We start from the raw sequence: 22,216 nt of genomic DNA, 5'->3' as shown, positions 1-22,216 counted from the left end.
GAAGCCCAGAACTGCTCAGCTGAGGGTCCCTAGACTGGAACCCAGAGTAGAGGGTGGACCTGTGTTCCCTTACCAGCCACTGAGATAGTGGTACCGGGGCAGTGAATGGGAAGACTGCCTAGGACTGTTGATGGACTGAACCCCAGAAGGGGGAATAATGAGTGACCTAACCAGAGGGCTGAGTCACAAAAAGGATGCTATGGGTCCTGGAGTGAGAGGAGTTGCTGACCTGAGAGAAAGATAGTGATGCCTGTGACAGCATGCAAATTGTGGAAGAGCGTACCTACCTCTAGAGTTAATCCGCAGAGCATCTAGGAGGCAGCACTGGACCAGGGGGTGAGTGGTGTACCCCATGACACTTGGATACAGGGGTGAGGCAATGGTCTCAAGTATAGGGTTAGTGGGCCCTTTGCTTCCTCCCATTTCCTCCCCTCCCCTCCCCTGGCCAGCCCCCTCTAAATAGAACCCTACTGATTTTGCTGAAAATTGAAAACATACTCATTTTCCACTCTTCACCAAAATCAATAGGGTTCTGACCTGTGCGTCTCTTCCTTTGTTCATGCAGTACCCAGATATAGTTGTGCTGTGTTAAGGTTTTATGGTATGGTATTTGAACACCTCAGCTGGGGATCATATCCTGATTGAAGCATCTGGGTAATCATTCCTATGTTAAATAGCAAGAAGGATAAGTTACTGGAGCATTACTCTCCCTGAACATAGGAGCTAAAGTTACAGCAACCAGGAATAGAACTATAACCTATGAAACTTGAGGTCAGGTAAATCAAGTGCTGTATTAGATAGGAGCTATACTAATTACATGACCATTTTTTTTCTAACCTTTGCTTGTTCATGTTTATTATTTGCTTGTTCATGTTTATTAGTATAAACTCATTCTCTTCTGTTATTTGAATTTATTACTCAGTCTGGAAAGTATGAAGTTGGGTCAAAATAAAGGCAACTATTATAACCTATTTATACTAGAGGAAGCTTGCTGGGAACCTGCCGTAAAGCCCTGCTACTGTCTAGTATTAGAATCATGTTCTTGCAACAACCTAATAATCACTGTTTTAAATATGTCTTATTCAAATAGGAATGTCAAGCCCTAGTAGATTTTTACTGAAGGAATGCAGAGGAAAACTTGGACATACCAACTCAGGCTAAGTTGGAAAGTACGAAAACTTAGTAGATTTATAGTTGACTCTAATCAACTATTTTGTGGTTTCATTTGTGTACCAACCTTAGACCACCATGAAACAGTAACTCCTCAGTACATCTGAAACGCATTTTGGTGAGAGCTGCAGTCGACTCTTAACATTTCAAGGGCAATGTCACACCCCATACAAGCCCCATTTCAGGACCTCCTCCCCAGTTAGCACATAAATGCTTTTCTTAATCATCCTGCCTTACAAAAACTAAAGAATGCACTGTCCAAAATTTCCCTTTCTTAGTGTAATACAGTAACTCCTCTGATTTGATTATCAACATGTATCCATTGACTGAGTCTTGAAAATTAGTACTCAGATCTTTAACTGGACTCAATTCAATAGGGTGTGAGTGGAGACAGCAGAGCACTGCCTGCTAGGCAGACAGGTTGCTGCATCTTCTGTCAGTTGAAGCTATCTTAGGGCGAGGCTTCATTCCTACATAAGTCACTGATTAGTTACAGAGGAAAGCATGAATTTTTTTTAAATTAAGAAAATAGGATTAAGAGGTACTGAATTGATAGCCTACACAGCTTTTTATCCACAGCAAATGTAGCATGGTCACAGGTTTGTCTTCCAGTGTAGCTCACGCTTTACCTAGATTCCTAGAGCAGGGGTTCTGAAACCTTTTACATGGCCTGGGTCACTTGGTGTGTCTCATGAATACTTCTCCTAGTCATAATAGCACAGACCTCTTCTCCCATTATCAATCATAACATGTTTGTGGCAACCACAAAGCAGCTGCTTACTGGGAAAAGTAATATAGTAAAAAAACAAACTACAAAGTGAACCAACACCAGCTCTCCAGTCTACCAGCAAGTCTTCCATTGACTGGTTATGGTATGCTGTTCTAAGTGATCCACTCAAGTTCAAACTTCTTGATCCCTTGTATAGCTAGAACTGTCAGAACCTAAGTAATCAATGTACTTTAATCAGTACCACAACTAGTTAAGGTTTTAGTGTGCTGTAGTGAAGCCTCTTTTCTAAGCATCTGGTAAAATATTCTACAGTGCCTAATCAAAAATCAATTTCAATTGTCAAAATAGAAGTACACTTTAAAACTTCTCAACCATCTTTTTAATTTGCTAATGTGCAAAACTAACTTGTAAAGAGTCTCCTACTTACAGATCATTAAAGCTCTACTGTGACAGATGTGACCTGGATATTTGGCAACTGTTTAATGGTCTTACTGTGTTACCAGATGATATCTAAAAGATGTTGTTACTGACACTACAAATGGCTCCAATTCTTATTACCAAGCTTCTGAGCAATCTGGCCCCCTGCAGTTATCTTGAGTCACTTACACTAGTGTAAATTCTCTAATGCAGGGTTCTCAGAACTTTCAACACTAGGCATCATCCTCCATGTTAAATTGTTTCACTATTCCCATTCTCCCCCCCCCCCCCCCCCATCTTGTTATGCAGAAGAAATTGTTACAATAATCAACTGCAACTGCTAACTCTCAAGTTCTGAAGAGTAACAAGGCATCTTATACTCACCTCTTAAGAACTCATGAGCTTGTCTTTCGGAGGTGAGATTCCACAAGGTTAAACGATGTTATCTATCCACAGGTGATAGCCACTATTTTTGATCACCACAGAGAAACCTCGCTCAGAGCTACAAGACGGAAAGCTTTCAAGGTTTCTGCAGCTAAAGCAGATAGTCTATCAATGTGCTAAATTCCTCTTCAGTTAGGTGCAGGAACCAGTCTCAGGTCTGTCAGACTATCCTGCAATGGCACATTCAGCACTGATAAAACAGTCTTGTGAATAAAGGGGTTGATGGTCCACCTCTTTACCCTCTGTTGGGTACCAGGCTAGTCGTGCCATTGCTGGGCCTGAGGTTCACTCAGATTCTGACTGAATTTGATTGTTCCTGACCAGCTCCTCAGTTCCTTCTAAGTCTGAAACCAGGCTTCAAGTTTCAGGTTCACAAGTTTCTTCTTTGTGTCCAGAAGGCCTATTTATAAGTGTTAATGAATACTTCTACCTTCTCATGCAGGGAAAGAACAGTCATATTCTGCTCCCAGAGAAGAGTTCAGCTCATTTAGGTGACTGAAGATTCGTATGCGGTCATCTTCAATAACTTCATATCTGGTACCCGCAAAAACAGATTACTGATAATTGAGATTAAAGATAATCCCTGCCCCAAAACACTCAGTCTAAGTAGCCAAACATAATGAAAGGTGGAGCACATGTTTTATTGTACAGAAAACCAAAACTCTACCTCATGAGTCACCTCACTTAAATGAGAGTTACCAGTAAAAGGAACCTGTCATCAGAACAATTCAAAGAGTCAATTCACTGGACAGCTTTTGATTATGTTTGCAACGCTTCCTGAAGGTCCAGGTATGGCTTTACAGGTGCTATTAGTAGCAACAGTTCAGTGTAGAAGGGGACATCCTGGCATTAGTTGCAATGGGTTGGAGCTCTCTGATCAGACTGCTGTTCTCACCTGTCATCACCATGACAGTAGTTGTAGAGTTTACAACAAACCATTCTCCTTGAATGTGGAAAGCTTTGACTGCTTCTTGGTACAGCTTTTCAAGAAAGGAAGTCTCCAACAGAACAGTCAAACATACCAGTACGGCAAAGACTGAAAGCTGTGCAGTACCAGATAGTGATTAAATCCTCAAACTGAGTTCTTTAGTCAATTTTCCTAAGCTCTGAAAGCAACTGCTCAGGTTAGTTAGCCACATCACCCATACAGTGCAATTATATTAACAACATACACTTTTCAATGTGGTAGTCACTGTAAGCCCTATAGCTTATGAAGCCATGGCTGTTGCACAGGGAAATGTAACTTTCCGCAATAATATGCGCCTCACGCCAAAGGGGACGTGTGTGACACTTAGTTTAAATCAACACTTGCTGACTTCTGTCAAGGCCTCACGTTTATCTTTCAATGAGTTATTTGATTTTAAATGCTGGAACAATTTTGAAGGCTTCATGTTCTGAGACAACTTCAGGACAGTGTGTGCTGTAGTTATGAATTAGTGTACTTTGTGTCCTGATGTTCTGTCTCAAAGTGTGAAGACTTCAAAGATGCTGGGTCAACATAATGCAGTTTTGGGGGTTTTTTTTGTTTTTTTTTTCTTCCCTGCGCTGCTCTTAGCTAAGGTGACCAGACAGCAAATTTGAAAAATTGGGACGGGGGTGGGAGGTAATTGGAGCCTATATGAGACCCAAAAATCTGGACTGTCCCTATAAAATTGGGACATCTGGTCACCTTATTCTTAGCAATCATTAGGACAAGCAGCAATGGGCTTAAATTGCAGCCAGGGAGGTTTAGGTTGGACATTAGGAAAACCTTCATAACTGTTGGGGTGGTTAAGCGCTGGAATAAATTGCCTACAGAGGTTGTGGCATCTCCATCATAGAAGATATTTAAGAGCAGGTAAGACAAAGACCTGTCAGGAATGGTCAGATAATACTTAGTCCTGCCATGAGTGCAGGAGACTGGACTAGATGACCTCTTGAGGTCCCTTCCAGTTCTATGATTAGAACAACTGTCACTGTCCTTCATGAAACTATCTTTAATTTGCTTGTTAGGCAGAACTTATCTCTACAGACTGAATGACAGATGCAACAGTAAAGTAAGGTTTAGTGTCCTTAGGCCTCAGCAATTACAGCTGACAGACTGTCTGCATGCACAGCTTAGATGCAGCAGAATGCAAGAAGTTTAATAGGACCTGTACTTTTTTTTTTTTTTTGAGTAAATTCAGGCACACACAATATATAATTATAATACTGTTGGGAACAGAGGTTTGAGCAGTCTCCTAATCACTCATCCTGCACTAGACTAAATTGCAAATTGGAGTTCTCAGATTACAGTAATATTGTGGCCTTAAAAGGACATCACTAAGGACTAGTCTACACTAGAATTGCTACAGCAGCACAGTTGTACTGGTGTAGCTGCAATGCTGCTAGTGCAGATGCTTTACGCCAATGGGAGAAAGCTCTCACTCATCAGCATAACTACTTCATCTCCCCAAGCAGCGGTAGCCATAATTCGGTGGGAGAACTTTTCCTGCTGACATAGCGCTGTCCATGCCAGTGCTTACGTCTGTGTAACATACATCGCTCATGGGGGTGGCTTTTCCACTCCCCTGAACAACTTAAGTTATACCAAAGTAAGTGTTCGTGTGTACAAGCCCTAAGGATTTATCCTTTAAGCGTACTAAATAACTTTTTTGCAAAGTTTTACTGTCTCACCACCTGTGAGGTCCCTTTGCCCCAAGCCATTACATAATCTCAGAAGTTGTGACCCATAATGTAGGGAACCCTGACTCAAGTTCTGACACCCTAGTTGAGCAAGGTACTTAATCAGGTGCTTACCTTTAGATATGCGTATTCCACTGACTACAGTGGGAATATCCGTGTGTTTAAAGATAGGCACATGATTGAGTACTTTATTTAATTGGGACTCAGGTACAGCTCTTTCCCTCCAACTATTCTGAACTTCCATTTCCAGAACTGTGCCAATAGAGGCAGGAACAGGATGGAAGGCTGTCTAAAGGTTGCCTAATTCCTTTAATCTTTCGTTACATGGGAATTTTCAATTTTGGGGGCAAACCTGACAAATTAAAGATTACCAGGTTTAAGTGTCAACCATTTAACACTAAGAAGGCATCTACTAGAAAGCTGTGAACATGTTAAATGTGACATCAGTTTTAAAAATACAGAAGCTAGTTTATGGTTAAACTGAAGGTGTAACTGCATAGCAAAGAAAATAATTATTATGAGTTTTCCTGTTAAAGAAGCTGTACAGGGCCCTGGAAAAATTGCTCTAGACAAATTTTCTGTCTATTGAAACTTGTATGGATACTGCTAAAGATGGCAAAACATTTCCTTGCCAAAAGACAGGGAGAGACTCAGTGTTGTTTTTAGTCTGCTTGCATTCATAATTTTGCTTAATCTTAACTATAGTAATGAGCTTCTTTAGCATTACTGTCTGTTCTTTCTTAGGTTAATTTAGTCTTGGGAGTGCTTGAGTGACTCAAGGACTCCAGTTCTCAAATTGCTACTTATAATTCTCCAGCTATTAATTAGGAGCACACAGCTCTCACTATTTTACTAGCAACTAATAAAAAATGGCTCCTGATCAACCATATAGTAGTTTTCTAAGCACTAGATTTGTAATCTCAGAATTGCATGTTACCTTCATAAAGAGCCCCATTTTGTTCTTGTTCCACAGCCTTCAGGAACAATTCTCTTGCCTGTATAATAAATTACACAGAACATTAAAAAAATTGTTACAAGCACCCAAGCAAATCCAGTTATCAGAATTTACATCCAAGTTGACAACTCTATACTATGAGGTGGTAAGGAAAATAGTAAAAGCACAATTGCATATAACAACATGGAAGTGACATTCAGGTTCTACTAACAATAACTGAATTTCTGAGCCAACACCAAGTCTGATCCTAAATCTTGCTTACACCAGTTTTAATTAAATCAAGGCATTACGCCCTTATAAATAAGGAATTACGTAACTTCTAGCACCACTATAGCTATGGTTGATATAGTACTCACATTATAAACCCATTTTCATAGGTTTCTAAACTAATAATTCCTTTTTGTTTTAAAAAGGAGTAACTGTGCCATATTTAACTTACCATTTGAATGGAAGCTTATCTCAGGAATGGACAAGCTTTCTAAACTTTTATTGCTTTGCAAAGAAGGATTGATAATTTGTCCATGTCACCAAAATTGGCAGGGGAGGATCTTCATTAACTTGTTTTAAAGTATCACACTTTTGCCTAGAGACACTTTGGCTCTAACTCAGTTTTGTTCTTAAAAACAAAAAAAAGTACAGGGCAATTCTGGAGTGCAAAGCACTTGTGAAAGCAATGCTCAGGAAGTGAGGCAGAAAGCATGGCTGATATTCAATATTCAAATCCACGGAGCTGACCTACAGGAGCAAAAGCACATCAATTGCAAATCCAGTCTGCAACAATAAAAAACAGTGGGAACTGCAAAAGAGTACTAAGTGATCCAAGAAGTCAAGAGTATTGTGGGAGCCATACGGCTATACTATGCTTGGAAAGAACTTTCACAAACTCGGTGAATAGCCAGAGCAAAAAGGGAAATGTGTGGAAGAAGTCAGGAGAGGCAGGGAAAGGAAGGCAGGAGGGCTCTTATTTTCTCTCCCAGTTAAAGAAAAAGGAAATTCCAGTTGAACTTAACCAGAACACACTAGTGATTGACCTAGTTTAGAAACTCTTTAGCTTTCTTAGCGTTTGTACATATTCATTACAAGATGATATGATCAACAAACTTCATGTCATTTTACCTCTGACTTCATTCAACTGGAACACATACATAACACCCACTGTTAAAGGAGGTAGGCCACTATCACTTCACAGTACATATATTTGGTGAAGGAGACAAAGCCAGGCATGAGAAGGAGGAGAAAAAGGGGATAGGGTTTTGAGGAAAGGTGGCAAAAAGTAAGGAACACAGGGCTAAATTCACAAATGGACTTAAGTGCCCAACTTCAACATTTTGGCACCAGTGGCCCTGCTCAGCTACCACCTAACCTTGTAAGTGACTAAACTGCCCCTACATTTTTGTAGAACAAGTCCTCTGGGTGCCTAAGTTTCTGCCTCTGTGCATGCATACTGCTGTCTTACTAAGCATATGGACACCTAAAATCCACAAAGCATGGGAAGATAGGAGTTCCTCTGCAAGGCCCAATCCAGTAGGCTGAACTTGGAATTCACTTATCAGACCAGGGCCCATTCAAAATCCTAGCCAGAGAGGAGGTGGTAGCAGCAGTGCTCACCTTATAACTTTTAGTGGTTAAAGCTTTCACCCAGGACATGGGAGGCCTTGGTTCAATTCTCCCCTCAGGCTGAAGGAAGAAAATGCCCTCAGTCTCTCCTGTTGAAGCAGTTGCACTTTGTATAACTAGTCATTGGAGCTTAGGTACTGAAACCCGGGTATCCCTCCTTCCAGGTGAGAGCCTTAATCACAAAACTACAGAGTCATTCTCTCACTCTCATGCAGGAGAGGGTTCACAGCAGAGAATCCCAAGCAGGAAGCAGCACATTCCTGCAGCCCAGACTTAAGCCTTTACTCCTTGGAAGGAGTGAGGCTTAGGACATACCCTGTCCTTGGCATCTCCCAATTCTTAGCTAAGGTAGCTCCTCACTCAATAGGTTGACTTTTGGAAATCCCGTTCTTTGCATATGACTACACTTACAGCAGAGTACAGACACCACACACCCAGCTAGCATGAGTATAAACAGCACTGTAGACTGAGAGTACAGTTTAAGTGAGGAGAATGCCCTACACACCTGAACCTCCCCCTCTTCCCCCATGGGTACGTACCCTATGAGGGCTCGCTATAAACCCAAGCAGTGCCTCCCACATCTAAAATGCTATTTTTAGTAGTGTAGTGTCCCACTGCCAGAGGCTTTCCCTATTGCACTGAAAGGCTACAACAGCTGCCCTCTGCCACAGTCCTTCTCTGAAGCATATAGCTCCACTCCACAGTGACAAGTTGGATGCAGCCTGCCCTTCACTGTAGAAAGTGGCTACATGTGTAGTGCCTGTACTCTACATAGCCTTAAGTACCTATCTCCCCTATGCATTGCATAGAGAACTTGAACACCTAACTCAAGAGTTTGAGAACCCCAAATCTTCTAGGCTCCTAAAAGTTAGGGACCACACCATCCCTTTGTGAATCTAGCATACAGAGAGGAAGTTATCTAACTGATCTTTTTCAGGTTTAACCAGAAACTAAACATTCAATGTTAAAAGCTAATGGAATGCTAACTTAAAGACAGCCCATTAGTAAATAAGTGATCTCTTTCCTACCTTCTCCTCTTTTGCTAGCTCCTGCTTTCCTTTGGTATCTATAGCCTTTACTCCAGGGCCTCTTGCACGTGGCACAGTTTCCAAACCACCAGAACTCATGCCTGGGGCAAGTTCAAAAATCCACTGAGCTCGAAACATCTGGAGCTCTGCCTAAAAATGCAGAAACATTAACTCCTAATAGGCTCTGATTTAGCATCTTCTGGGCAGACAGTACATCTCCTGCACAAGAGATTACATAGTCTCTACAGGTCCAATCTACAAATAAGAACTTTGAATATACCTTACACATACAACACTAGCTATATAAGGGTAAATATAGGGACTTCATTTAGCAAACTCAGGTGCAGATTAGAATTGGCATTTCCTTTAGCTTCACTTACGGTGGAATTACCAGAAAAAAAATCACACAAGGAAATGCTATGGCTTATGGACAATTTAGTTCCAACAATGCAATTACTTCTGTTTGGACAATTCAGTATGCAGAAGAAAATTTAGGTTGTTGCAAGAAGTGATCATGATGTAGCTAATTCTGGCCTAAATTCATAGAAACCATCTCACTGTCTTCTTTCTGAAGATGTTAGAATAAGTTTATTTGCTCATTCATATAGGGCTTAAGAAAATGTCAGCTCAATGTTTTAAATTAATCTCAATTTTATATAGCAAAACTGGTTTATTACACTTGTGAATACATTACTGTAAACTAGCTTTGATTACAATTAGGGCTGTCAATTAATTTTTTTAATTGCAGTTAATTTGAGTTAATCGCGATTAATTGCACTGTTAAATAAAATACCAATTGAAATTAAATATTTTTGGATGTTCTACATTTTCAAATATACAGATTTCTATTACAACTCAGAATACAAAGTGTACAGTGCTCACTTTATATAAAGTATTAAAATATTTGCACTGTAAAAATGAGAATAGTATTTTTCAGTTCACCTCATAAGTACTTACTGCAATCTCTATCATGCAAGTGTAACTTACAAATGTAGATTTTTATATTTTTTTTGGTTCTATAATGCACTCAAAAACAAAACAATGTAAAATTTTAGAGTCAGTCTACTCAGTCCATCTTCTTGTTCAGCCAATCACAAAGACAAACAAGTTTGTTTACATTTGCCAGAGGTAATGCTGCCTGCTTCTTATTTTCTTCTGAAAGTGAGAACAGGTGTTCACATGGCACTTTTGTAGCTGGTGTTGCAGATATGCTAAACATTCATATGGCCCTTCTTGCTTCAGCCACCATTCCGGAGGACATGCTTCCATGCTGATGTTGGTTTTAAAAAATAGTGCGTTAATTAAATTTGTGACTGAGCTTCTTGAGGGAGAACTGTACGCCTCCACTCTGTTTTTACTCACATTCTGCCATATATTTCATGTTATAGCAATCTTGGATGATGACCTAGCACGTGTTGTTTGATTTACGAACTCTGTCACTGCGGATCTGACAAAACGCAAAGAAGGTACCAGTGTGATATTTTTAAGATAGCTACAGCACTTTAACCAAGGTTTAAGAATCTGAGGTACCGTCCACAATGTGAGAGGGACGAGATGTGGAACATGCTTTCAGAAGTCTTAAAAGAGCAACACTCAGATGCAGAAACTACAGAACCCAAACCACCAAAAAGGAAATTAAACCTTCTACTGGTGGCATCTGACTCAAATGATGAAAATGAACGTACATCAATCCATTCTGCTTTGGATCATTATTGAGCAGAATCCATCAGCAGCATGGATGCATATCCTCTCGAATGGTGGTTGAAGCATGAAGGGACATATGAATGTTTAGCATACCTGGCATGTAAATATTTTGCAACGCCAGTTACAACAGTACCATGCTAACGCCTGTTCTCTATTTCAGGTGACATTGTAAATAAGAAGAGGGCAGCATTATCTCCCATAAATGTAAACAAACTTGTTTGTCTGAGCGATTGGCTGAAGTGGGACTGAGTGGACTCTGTAGGCTCTAAAGTTTTACATTTTAATTTTTTAACGCAGTTATTGTTTTGTACATTTGTAAGTTCAATTTTCATGATAGAGACTGCACTACAGTATTTATATTAAGTGAACTGAAAATACTTTTCAGTGCAAATATCTGTAATCAAAAATATAAAGTGTGCACTGTATACTCTGTATTCTGTATTATAACAGAAATCAAATATTTGAAAATGTAGAAAACATCCAAAAATTTAAATGAATGGTATTCTATTATTGTTTAACAGTGCGATTAATTTTTTTTTATAGCTTGACAACCCTAATTACAATCATGGTTATAATCTGAATTTGTAGTTTGGGGTATGCGTGGGGTTTTTTTTGTTTGTTTTTAATGGGGAGGGCAATGTTGTATAAAACAATGGTGAAGTCACCATATGATGCTTCCCTCATTGAAGTGTGCCTTAAGTGTATATTTGAAAGTATATTTTAACCTTAATTCTAAGGTTTTTTTGTATTAATATGTGGAAACCAGTACCATAGGAAAAAGTATCATATTGCAGAATGTGCTTTTACTTATAGGATGGCTTAACCTGCACCATATCAGCATTCTACTATGGAAGAAAATGCCAACTGAACTTAATTTCAAAATGAGAACATAACTTTAACCATACCTGAAGATTTGCTTCACCAGGCCCTTCATTGTCATCAGCTCTTATCAGATCAGAGTGACAATCTTCTTCAGCTTCTGCCTAATAGAGAACAGTTAGACATGAACATGTAGTCTGTATATGTACATCTACTATTCTGATCTGTGCAAACTGCACAAACTCGTTACAAAAAACATGTTCCCCCTCAAAACGTCACTATTGACATCAATATTTGGCTAAATTACTTTTTATGTTTATTGGCATTACCTGTTACACTAAGCTATTGAAATGGATAATGAAATAAGCATTTTGCATTTCACTTAAACTGGGTAATGCAGAGTCTAGCTAGATGGCATTTGCAGTTTTACATGCATCAGTGCACTGCTGCAATGTTTGGATTGAAAACACTGTAGGGCAACCTAACTCAATAAAAAGAGGACATTGAAATTTCACTTATAAAAACATGTTTTAGACAATTGACTGCACCTTGTACTGCCTTCTCCCAGGTAAAAATCAAGAGTTCAATATAATGGAGCCACTTCTTATTTAAACTTTTGTTGCTGAAAGGTGTGTTACAAAAGCAGTTTCTATATTAAAGAGAAAAGGAGTACTAAATGCATCCGATGAAGTGAGCTGTAGCTCACGAAAGCTTATGCTCAAATAAATTGGTTAGTCTCTAAGGTGCCACAAGTACTCCTTTTCTTTTTACTAATAACTAAGACATACAGAGTTTACATTAATCTTCCATTTCCTATAATACTGAAACAAACAGCCACAAGGAGAAACATGGCACTAGTAAGTCAATTTGTTACTGGCTGTACAGGTCAAAAATCTAAAAAATACCAAAAAACCAAAAGACACACAGCTGGGTCACTTTAACTCCCGTTTGCTTACAAAGAACATGCCACATTCCAAAAGCTTGTTCACTTTCAGAGCTCAGTTATCACTGTCCTGCAAACCAGCACTATACAGTGCATTCCTGAGATAATACAGCAGACTACCAGTTACTGAGGAAAGTCCACTGAAGTTTTATTGTAGCCAAGATCTGAATGAAGACCTTCACAGACCCTGTATTAACCATACAAAGTGAGCCTCCCTGAATCAGTAAGTGTTAACATGCTCAACTAATCTACAACAAAAGTCACCCCTCACACCTTTTCATAGCTAACATACCACCTTTGGGTTTACAAGGACTTTAGGCAAAAATGACATCATTAGTCTTCAAACCGGAACAGGCAGGATTTTTTTCCCTCCACCTATAATGTCACAGATTTTAGAGACAGGAAAATCTTTGACCTTGCCCTGTCTATTATTTCTGCTGGTTAATATTTTTACCTTTCTCCATGTATCCAATGAGCATTATAATTCATATCTGCTTAGAAAGAGCTCTGGGAAGATTAAGGACTTTTCACAGGATATTTCCTTACAGATAAGACCTGTTATGCACAAATATTTTTCACTCCTTAGCCATCAGCCAAAACCAACTAGACCTCAGATCAGATCCAGCCAAAGGGCATCTCGACTGTACCCAGCTAAAGAGCACATGGGAAACATACACAAGTTAGTGTAGACTGTAGCCACCCAAAGGTGAGGTTAAAGCACAGAACTGAAAGCCTGGTGCATGGGTTCTTCTTAGCTCCATAAAACTATAAAACCTTGCCTGTTTCCAGTAAAATGGAAATAATCTCTGCTCTGCAGAGATACAAAAGCTTAGTTGCTGGGGTAAAGTGTTTTAAGATCTTTTGATTGCTACTACCAGCACAAAGTAATGGCACGTCTAGATAATCTGATGATTGGTGTCTTAGAAATTCACATGGAGGTGCAGCCATCTTCCCTGAGAGTGAGGGGCAGGAGGACCGGGAGCAGCCGAGACCCTGGCCCAGACGGATCCCTACTGCTTCGCACAGAGCCATGCAGCAGGCTTGACCTATGCAGCAAATAGTTCCACCAAGCAGAGTCCTGGCGTCCTCGGCTCTTCAAAACAGCCCTGAGACTTCATAGTCTCTGTAAACCGTTTTATTGATATCATCATATACACATCCACGGATAATTCTGATGAATACTCAGCCGACAGCTGTGAGTATGGAGGAGCGGGGCTGTCCTGCTTCAAACTGGGCTTGCAGGGCCCCTCCTCTGCTGCTTTGTGGCAGGCGCAACAGCCTGACGCCACACTGCTGCCCTGGGCACAACGTGATGCCACGACGCCACCGTCCCCCGGTACCTGGCACTGGGATTTCCCCCCTCCGGGTGCGCCTGGTCCCCGGGGAGCTCGTCCGACAGGACACACCCCACAAGGGCCAGGAGCTGCGGGGCGTGGCCAACGCAGCGTTAGCCCCCAGACTCACACGGCGTCACGGCCCCAGGGGGAGGCAGGGGCCCGCTCACACCGGCGCTGGGAAGGTCCCCAGGGGGGCGGAGAGCGGGGCCGGGCTTCCACCGCGAAACACCCGCACACCCACCGTTGACGGTTGCCAGGGACGACCCCTGCCCTCCGGCAGCCAATGACAGCGGCCGCCTCGGGCCCGTGCCCGTGCCCTGCCCCCAGCTCCCTCCCGCCCCAGGGCCCGCACTGCAGCAGCCGCCAGGGAGCAGGCAGGGCCGGGCGCTGCTCACCATGCTGCAGTCGGTCAGGCGGCGCTGTCCGGGGGTCCTTGCCCCCTGTTCGGTCCGTGTCTCCCCCCCGCAGGGTGACTTAGCAGAGTTCTCGGTCGGAGAAGCGCACCACGCAGCGGGAGTAACTGCGAGCCCTGCGTACGGCAGCCATCTTCCCGGAGAGTAAAGGACAGGAGGACCGGGAGCAGCCGAGACCCTGGCCCAGACAGACCTCAAGAGCACTGAGAGAAAGGACAGAGCGTCGCCCTCCCGACGCACGGGCCGCTTCGCTGCGGGGCGTCGGCCGTGAGGACTGCAAGTCCCAGCATGCAATACACCGTTCTGCCTGGTTTCTCTCTTGGATCAAGGTGGAGCGTTTCCTCCTGGGCAATGTAGTCTCCTCGGGCCACTCCGCTCGAGGAGAAGCATTGCATGCTGGGAATTAAATTGCTTTTAACAGGCCAATCAAATGGAGAGGAAGCACAGACTGCTAGGAAGTCTAGTCTCTCATGGGCTATTCAAATAGAGATGGGAGCAGTGGCTGCTGGGACTTGTAGTTCTTGCGGGTTGTACGTACCCCTGCAAGTAGATTTCAGAGTAGCAGCCCTGTTAGTCTGTATCCGCAAAAAGAAAAGGAGGACTTGTGGCACCGTAGAGACTAACCAATTTATTTGAGCATAAGCTTTCGTGAGCTACAGCTCACTTCATCAGATGCATGGTAGGGCGCTAAAGACGGGCGCTGCTGTTTGCTGCTCCCTGTTGTAATGACAGTGTGTTTCTGCTAGGCCTAGCCTGGTGCATTGTCTGCCTGCCCAAAGATCAGGCCCAGGCATTATTGAAGACTATATGTAGAATTACTCAGTGTGGACCAAAGAATAAAGTATAATACCTTAGTAATACAGCATCAATGTCAACCAGTAGAATCCAACGGATATAACAAACTTTATGATTGTATATGGATCGCTTCACCCACCACTGACATGCAGCCATCTCTGGGGTGAAATAGGCAGCTGTCTGACAATGCTACTCAACAGTGTAGTATCCCACTCCTAAACTGGTGTCAGATAGCCCTGACATCTGTATCATGTGAACTCCTCTCCTCCTCTTCTGCACAGGAGCAGAAGTCCCTGTTTTCTAATAGCTTCTGATGCAGGATCATGACCAAGCAGACTTGTAAACTTCTACTTTAAGTAGCATAGGGAATCTTAGGGAGGTAGAAGTGACTATCTGTTCACCACACAAGCATAAACACTGTATACACACATATATATGTCTTCCCAAACCCATTTCACTTGTGGTCTGGGAATAAGGTTGAGAAGTTTCCACTTTAAAGGAAAATGTTATCAAAAGTTATGAGCAAGTAAAAATATTAATTTAGAACCTGATCATCCTTCAAATTGCAATCCACTGCAAAACTTAAATAGGATACAGGGTTCTAGGACTAAATTTTGCCCTTTGTTGCACCAATGCATCTTAAGGCAAAGTTTGCTTTTTACAGTGGAAGTTCTTTGAAACCCAAATGACCTAATTATATCATTACTCTAGCTGGCAATACAGGAAGCCTTGTCTTTAGCTCTGACTCAAAATCCTATCCTGCTTCCCTCTAAGTCAACAGCAAAACTCCAAAGTCCTCAGTAGGAATATGACTGAGAGCCTAAAGCTTATTTCTAAGGCTCTGATCATGTAACTTTTTTTCATGCAGGATGACCCCTATAACCGCACACAGCCCCACTGACTTCTCTGGGGCTCCATATGGGCACCAGGATGTATCCATGTGGAACAAATTGCAGAATCCAGGCCTAATTTTGTTAGTGCTAAGTATATTTAGTAATAGCCATGCTTTATATGGATTTTCTCTCTTGAGAACTTTAAAAAAAATTTCAGCAAAACTCTCCAGGTCACCTGTTATTTAAAAATAATAAATGTAGTGGTGTCTCAATTAGCCAAATGTCAAAATGAGTAAATTTGGATAACAGAGGTTTCTAATAGCTGTGGAAATTTTCAGAGTAAGTGTAAATAGACCTCAGGGGATATGACACTGTTTTAGACAGCTGAGAGTTTTGGATAACTGAGGAGCAGATAACAGCTTTGCAGAACTGTCATGAACATATATCATCCCACACACAAAATATACTTGTGTCCTTCTCAATAATAAATATGAAAACATTAATTATATTCTTATATTCTTTTTACAGATTACACCAAGTGAATGGGCTAGTAGAATTTTGTAAAATTGGGGTATACAATTATATACATAGTTGTGAGACATTACAACAATGATTTAATGCCAGATTCTTCCCTTCAATAAGCATTACCTAGGGAGGTGGTAGAATCTCCTTCCTTAGAGGTTTTTAAGGTCAGGCTTGACAAAGCCCTGGCTGGGATGATTTAACTGGGAATTGGTCCTGCTTCAAGCAGGGGGTTGGACTAGATGACCTTCAGGGGTCCCTTCCAACCCTGATATTCTATGATTCTATGATTCATACACTACTCCTATTGGCTTCACTAAGAATTATGCATGCTTATTTGCAGGCAGAATTTGACCATTTTTTGTTTTAAATAAAATAAAATTAAATGCCGCAAATATGTTGAAATCTGTGTCTGGGATAAAATCTAACTTCTCAAATATTTAAACCACTTTTCTGGAAGTTTTATCACACTTTTAAATTAAGGCAGTTTGAGAAAGCCACTGTGAAATAACTATTACTTCATGTCACTGAGTTATATTAAGTCAGACTTTTTGAATGTATGTATTCCACTACAGAATATATTGTTATGTAACATTGAAAGGCCGAGCAGGTGGCATTCCTGAGTTCCAAGCCCCACTCACATACTGTCTTGTATGTTTGGGGGGTGGGGGAATAATCATTATGTGCCTCAGTTTCCCCCATTTTAAAAAAAAGTATAAAATGGAGTGAGGGAGGAGGGGAGAGAAAGAGAGAAGACATCCTCTCCTGGCAAAGATGTTGGTGCTTAAGTACTTGGTGTCCAATTGATTATTCTCCTCCATGTCCCAGTTCTTAATTCAGCCCTATATTAAAGTCAGTGGGCGCTTTGGGTGCACAAGGAATGAAGGATCAGGCCTTGATCTCAGTTGCTCTGTGTTGATGAATCCTGGACAGCTCACTGTAGGATTAGGGCCTAGCTTATCATTATAAATTATTTATGCTTACTGGCTCAATATGAGCTTGGTAACAATTTATTAATGGTTTTTTGGGTTTTTTTTGCATTAGCTTGTTATTTTTTTATATTTAAATTTGTCTTAAAAATTATTAGATTCTTTCACATGGAGATTGTTTTTAATGGAAAAAAACCCTAACCCTGTCTATATAGTAAATGAATCCCATGCTGTTTGGCTACAGTGCTGTGGAGCGAGTGCACTGTGCAAAGGAAAGGCCAGAGAGGGGAGCTGCTGGGTAGCTTTCACCAGGGAAAGCTCCTGGTTGTCCCTGATTAGTAGCCACATTGTCTTTTGTTTGTTTTTCTCCTGGTTGGTGAGTGGAAAACTCCTTTTTTCTTCTCGGCCTCAGTGCAATGATCCTCTGGCAGCTAGATCAGCCCTGGCTTCCCTCAGATGGACTTGCCGCATGGCTTCTGGTAGCTGGGTGTGTACTGTGTTTGTTGTGATTTACTAATGCAGTTTTCTCCTAGATGTAAACAGCATGTTGTACAAACTGTCTGACTGCTCCTCTTACCAGGTTTTCTATTACTTTCAAATTGCAAGAAATCCTCTTTAAGGGCTCTACGAGCAATTAAAAATTGTCTTTTGGAGCAGTATTGGTAGGTTATAACATAAATGTCCCTAGACATGATGACAGATTTAGAGACGCCCGAGAATCAAGTTAATCCCCTGTGTTTTTCTTTCCACTGTCGTGTGGATCTTGCCCTGATTCTAATAGCTGGGTTTAAAATGAGAATATCAGCTGCTTTGGATTGGTGTTCACATTGTGTTTCTTTAACGTCATTTGTCTACCCTCCTCCCCACACCATGATTTTAGACCTTTTCTTGTGACATTTAAAATAGAGCTGTACATGAAAGTTTTCTCACTAGGCCTGCATGGGAGGGACTTCAAGATACTAATTTCTTGTTTAGTAGCAACCATCTTTTATTTGATTTTCAGATGGTGTTTTGGTTTAATGTGACTTCATTTATGTAAGCATATATGAAAATTATTCTATGGGGAACATGCCGTGTGGCCTACAAATATGACGAATTGTCTTTCATTTTTGCTTTGAAAATGATAGTTTAAGACTGCATGTACACAAATCATAAGGCAAATGTTAAATTTGTTCTCTGTATAGACAGCATTACAGTAAACTCTTATAATGGAGTTTAATTATTCTTTTGCTAGAGCTGTGTAATACGGAGTGATTACCATACAATGGGCTGGATTCATCAAAGGTAAATAGTTTTTATTTTTACTAATAAATGGCATGCGTGTTCATGGAAAGTGCTGTTAGTTAGGACGCTGCTAGCTCTCTCTGTTGCTAGTTACCAGATTTCAGATAAATCTCTTTACAGAGAGCCAGAATTTCATAAATACTGTGCTATTGCCTCCATCCTTGCAGGGTTTAAAAAATAATAATAATAATAAAATTGAAACTCTGTCATAGGGATTAGCAGTGTCTCATTTGCTTTAGATGTTGTGTTGTATTTATTTATTTAGAAGTAACTTTTGTTAAACAGAAAAGAAAAATCCATTGATACATACCATCATCACATGAATCCAGCTCGGTATCATACATGTTTGTAAAATTTCCCTACTCTTTCTAACAGCCTGACCTTCCAAACATTGTGCATATGGGTAAATTTACACATGAGTAGTGCCATTGAAGTCTGTGATTTCAGTGGGATTACTCACCTGCGTACACATTTGCAGGATGGCACTCTGAATCAATCCTTGTCCTTCTTGTGGGGGTGATGGTAGGGGTGAGGAGCCTACCAGTTGCAGGATGTTTTTCGCATTGTGGCTTACCTACTGTTGGTAGCCAGAAGTTTTAGAGAATGTGACTCATACTTAAACTTTTATGAAACTGTCAATAGGAGCTTTTCATTCTTAAGAGATTCTTTCAAGCTAGTTTATTATATTTCATATTATATTTCAAAATGCTTTACAGATACAGAACTAAATCGTGTCAACTTAAAACAATATATTCTAAGCCAACACTTTCTTTGCAGATTACTAACAACAAATTAGATTATCACAGTTGAAAGAATTTTTAAAATTGACAATGAAAATTAATGAAGTCAGTTTCAATTTGTTTTATAGTCAGTTTCACTTTCAGATTCTCAGTGCTGTAATGTTTGTCTTTCAGACACTAGAGGGGAATATTTTATTTGCTTAAATATTATCACAATGACATTTTTAAAAGTGTTGTAGAATCATTTCTATTGAGTTTACAAAAAGTTGTTGGCCTGAATTTCAGTTCACAATGCCCTGTAAATAGTAATTAACATCTTGTTTTCAGGGTGATGTGCAATAATTTTGTTTTTAAGGGACTCTGTACTTTTGATTTAGGCCAAAAATTTATGGTTTGTTTTGATGTAGGGGGGGAAAATGATACAAAACCGAAAATCCTTACTCTTTTTTTTTTAAACAAAACAAAAAAACCCCACTATTTTGTAGAATTTCAAGCCAACCCTAACCCCCCACTCTCAACATCAAAAAAATTTCCTGTAATTTTTACCTAGGGCATGGCAGCCAGAAAGTAAGCAAAAGTGAAACTGACTAGGGCTGCACTACACAGGCAGATGCTCCTGCTACTACTGCCAGGTCACACTGAGGTCAGTAGGAACTACATCTGCATGGAGCATCCTGTAGCATTTGGGGCTAGGCTGTCTCCATGATCCAAACTGAGAGAACCATAAAGTGAAAACCGAGCATAAATGGTGAACAGGAAATAGGATTACTGGAAAAAGTTTAAAACCCTAAGGCCTCTTTAACAAGAAAACTGTACTGGTTGAGATAAATCAGCTTAGAAATTGACTTCCTTAAATGGGTTCAATATTTTCATGTTGAAAAGGCCTACCTGGTATTAGTAATGTAGGTATGATCAAGTTTAAAAACTCAAAACCAGCAGCTTTTTTCAACTTAGAATCATAGAATATCAGAGTTGGAAGGGACCTCTGGAGGTCATCTAGTCCAACCCCCTGCCCAGAGCAGGACCAATCCCAACTAAATCACCCCAGCCAGGGCTTTGTCAAGCCTGACCTTAAAAACTTCTAAGGAAGGGGATTCCACCACCTCCCTAGGTAACGCATTCCAGTGTTTCACCACCCTCCTAGTGAAAAAGTTTTTCCTAATATCCAACCTAAATCTCCCCCACTGCAACTTGAGACCATTACTCCTTGTCCTGTCATCTGCTATCACTGAGAATAATCTAGATCCATCCTCTTTGGATCCACCTTTCAGGTAGTTAAAAGCAGCTATCAAATCCCCCCTCATTCTTCTCTTCTGTAGATTAAACAATCCCAGTTCCCTCAGCCTCTCCTCATAAGTCATGTGTTCCAGACCCCTAATCATTTTTGTTGCCCTTCGCTGGGCTCTCTCCAATTTTTCCACATCCTTCTTGTAGTGTGGGGCCCAAAACTGGACACAGTACTCCAGATGAGGCCTCACCAATGTCGAATAGAGGGGAACGATCACATCCCTCGATCTGCTGGCAATGCCCCTACTTATACACCCCAAAATGCCATTGGCCTTCTTGGCAACAAGGGCACACTGTTGACTCAAATCCAGCTTCTCGTCCACTGTCACCCCCTAGGTCCTTCTCTGCAGAACTGCTGCCTAGCCATTCGGTCCCTAGTCTGTAGCGGTGCATGGGATTCTTCCGTCCTAAGTGCAGGACTCTGCACTTGTCCTTGTTGAACCTCATCCGATTTCTTTTGGCCCAATCCTCCAATTTGTCTAGATCCCTCTGTATCCTATCCCTACCCTCCAGCGTATCTACCACTCCTCCCAGTTTAGTGTCATCCGCAAACTTGCTGAGGGTGCAATCCACACTGCCCTCCAGATCGTTAATGAAGATATTGAACAGAACCGGCCCCAGGATCGACCTTGGGGCACTCTGCTAGATACCGGCTGCCAACTAGATATGGAGCCATTGATCGCTACCCGTTGAGCCCGACAATCTAGTCAACTTTCTACCCACCTTGTAGTGCATCCATCCAGCCCATACTTTTTTAACTTGCTGACAAGAATACTGTGGGAGACCGTGTCAAAAGCTTTGCTAAAGTCGAGGAATAACACGTCCACTGCTTTTCCTTCATCCACAGAACCAGTTATCTCATCATAGAAGGCAATTAGATTAGTCAGGCATGACTTTCCCTTGGTGAATCCATGCTGACTGTTCCTGATCACTTTCCTCTCCTCTAAGTGCTTCAGAATTAATTCCTTGAGGACCTGCTCCATGATTTTTCCAGGGACTGAGGTGAGGCTGACCGGCCTGTAGTTCCCAGAATCCTCCTTCTTCCCTTTTTTAAAGATTGGCACTACATTAGCCTTTTTCCAGTCTTCTGGAACTTCCCCTGATTGCCATGAATTTTCAAAGATAATGGCCAACGGCTCTGCAATCACATCCGCCAATTCCTTGAGCACTCTCGGATGCAACGCATCTGGCCCCATGGACTTGTACTCGTCCAGTTTTTCTAAATAATCCCGACCTACTACTTTCTTCACAGATGGCTGGTCACCTCCTCCCCATGCTGTGCTGCCCAGTGCAGTAGTCTGGGAGCTGACCTTGTTCGTGAAGACGGAGGCAAAAAAAGCATTGAGTACATTAGCTTTTTCCACATCCTCTGTCAGTAAGGGGCCCACACTTTCCTTGGCTTTCTTCTTGTTGCCAACATACCTGAAGAAACCCTTCTTGTTACTCTTAACATCTCTTGTTAGCTGCAGCTCCAGGTGTGATTTAGCCTTCCTGATTTCATTCCTACATGCCCGAGCAGTATTTATATACTCATCCCTGGTCATTTGTCCAATCTTCCACTTCTTGTAAGCCTCTTTTTTGGGTT

General features: G+C 41.2%; 2 protein-coding genes across 5 annotated transcripts in view; one reads left to right on the top strand and one right to left on the bottom strand.

Moving 5' to 3' along the window:
* FBXO9 (F-box protein 9) overlaps positions 1 to 14,511 on the bottom strand; it is a 40,794-nt gene extending 26,283 nt beyond the window's left edge. Inside the window, exons 1-4 of one of the 2 annotated variants that reach the window (XM_073336258.1) lie at positions 14,224 to 14,511; positions 11,635 to 11,712; positions 9,026 to 9,175; positions 6,363 to 6,420 (exon numbers count right to left, since the gene is read on the bottom strand). In XM_073336258.1, the coding sequence (XP_073192359.1) occupies positions 6,363 to 6,420; positions 9,026 to 9,175; positions 11,635 to 11,712; positions 14,224 to 14,226 (289 nt within the window). In that variant the 5' untranslated portion in view covers positions 14,227 to 14,511. Of the gene's footprint in view, positions 1 to 6,362; positions 6,421 to 9,025; positions 9,176 to 11,634; positions 11,713 to 13,831; positions 13,899 to 14,223 lie in introns of those variants that run through there. The other variant, XM_073336259.1, reaches the window with a different exon arrangement.
* Positions 14,168 to 22,216, top strand: part of CILK1 (ciliogenesis associated kinase 1) — a 53,934-nt gene continuing 45,885 nt past the window's right edge. Inside the window, exons 1-2 of one of the 3 annotated variants that reach the window (XM_073336255.1) lie at positions 14,168 to 14,920; positions 18,555 to 18,604. The gene's annotated coding sequence lies outside the window, so the exon portion shown is untranslated. Of the gene's footprint in view, positions 14,921 to 17,416; positions 17,808 to 18,270; positions 18,356 to 18,554; positions 18,605 to 22,216 lie in introns of those variants that run through there. The other 2 variants (XM_073336254.1, XM_073336256.1) reach the window with 2 other exon arrangements.

The sequence above is a fragment of the Lepidochelys kempii genome, chromosome 3 (genome assembly GCF_965140265.1).
Source record: "Lepidochelys kempii isolate rLepKem1 chromosome 3, rLepKem1.hap2, whole genome shotgun sequence".
NCBI classification, from domain to species: Eukaryota; Metazoa; Chordata; order Testudines; family Cheloniidae; genus Lepidochelys; species Lepidochelys kempii.
This window is presented reverse-complemented; position numbering and strand designations above follow the sequence as displayed.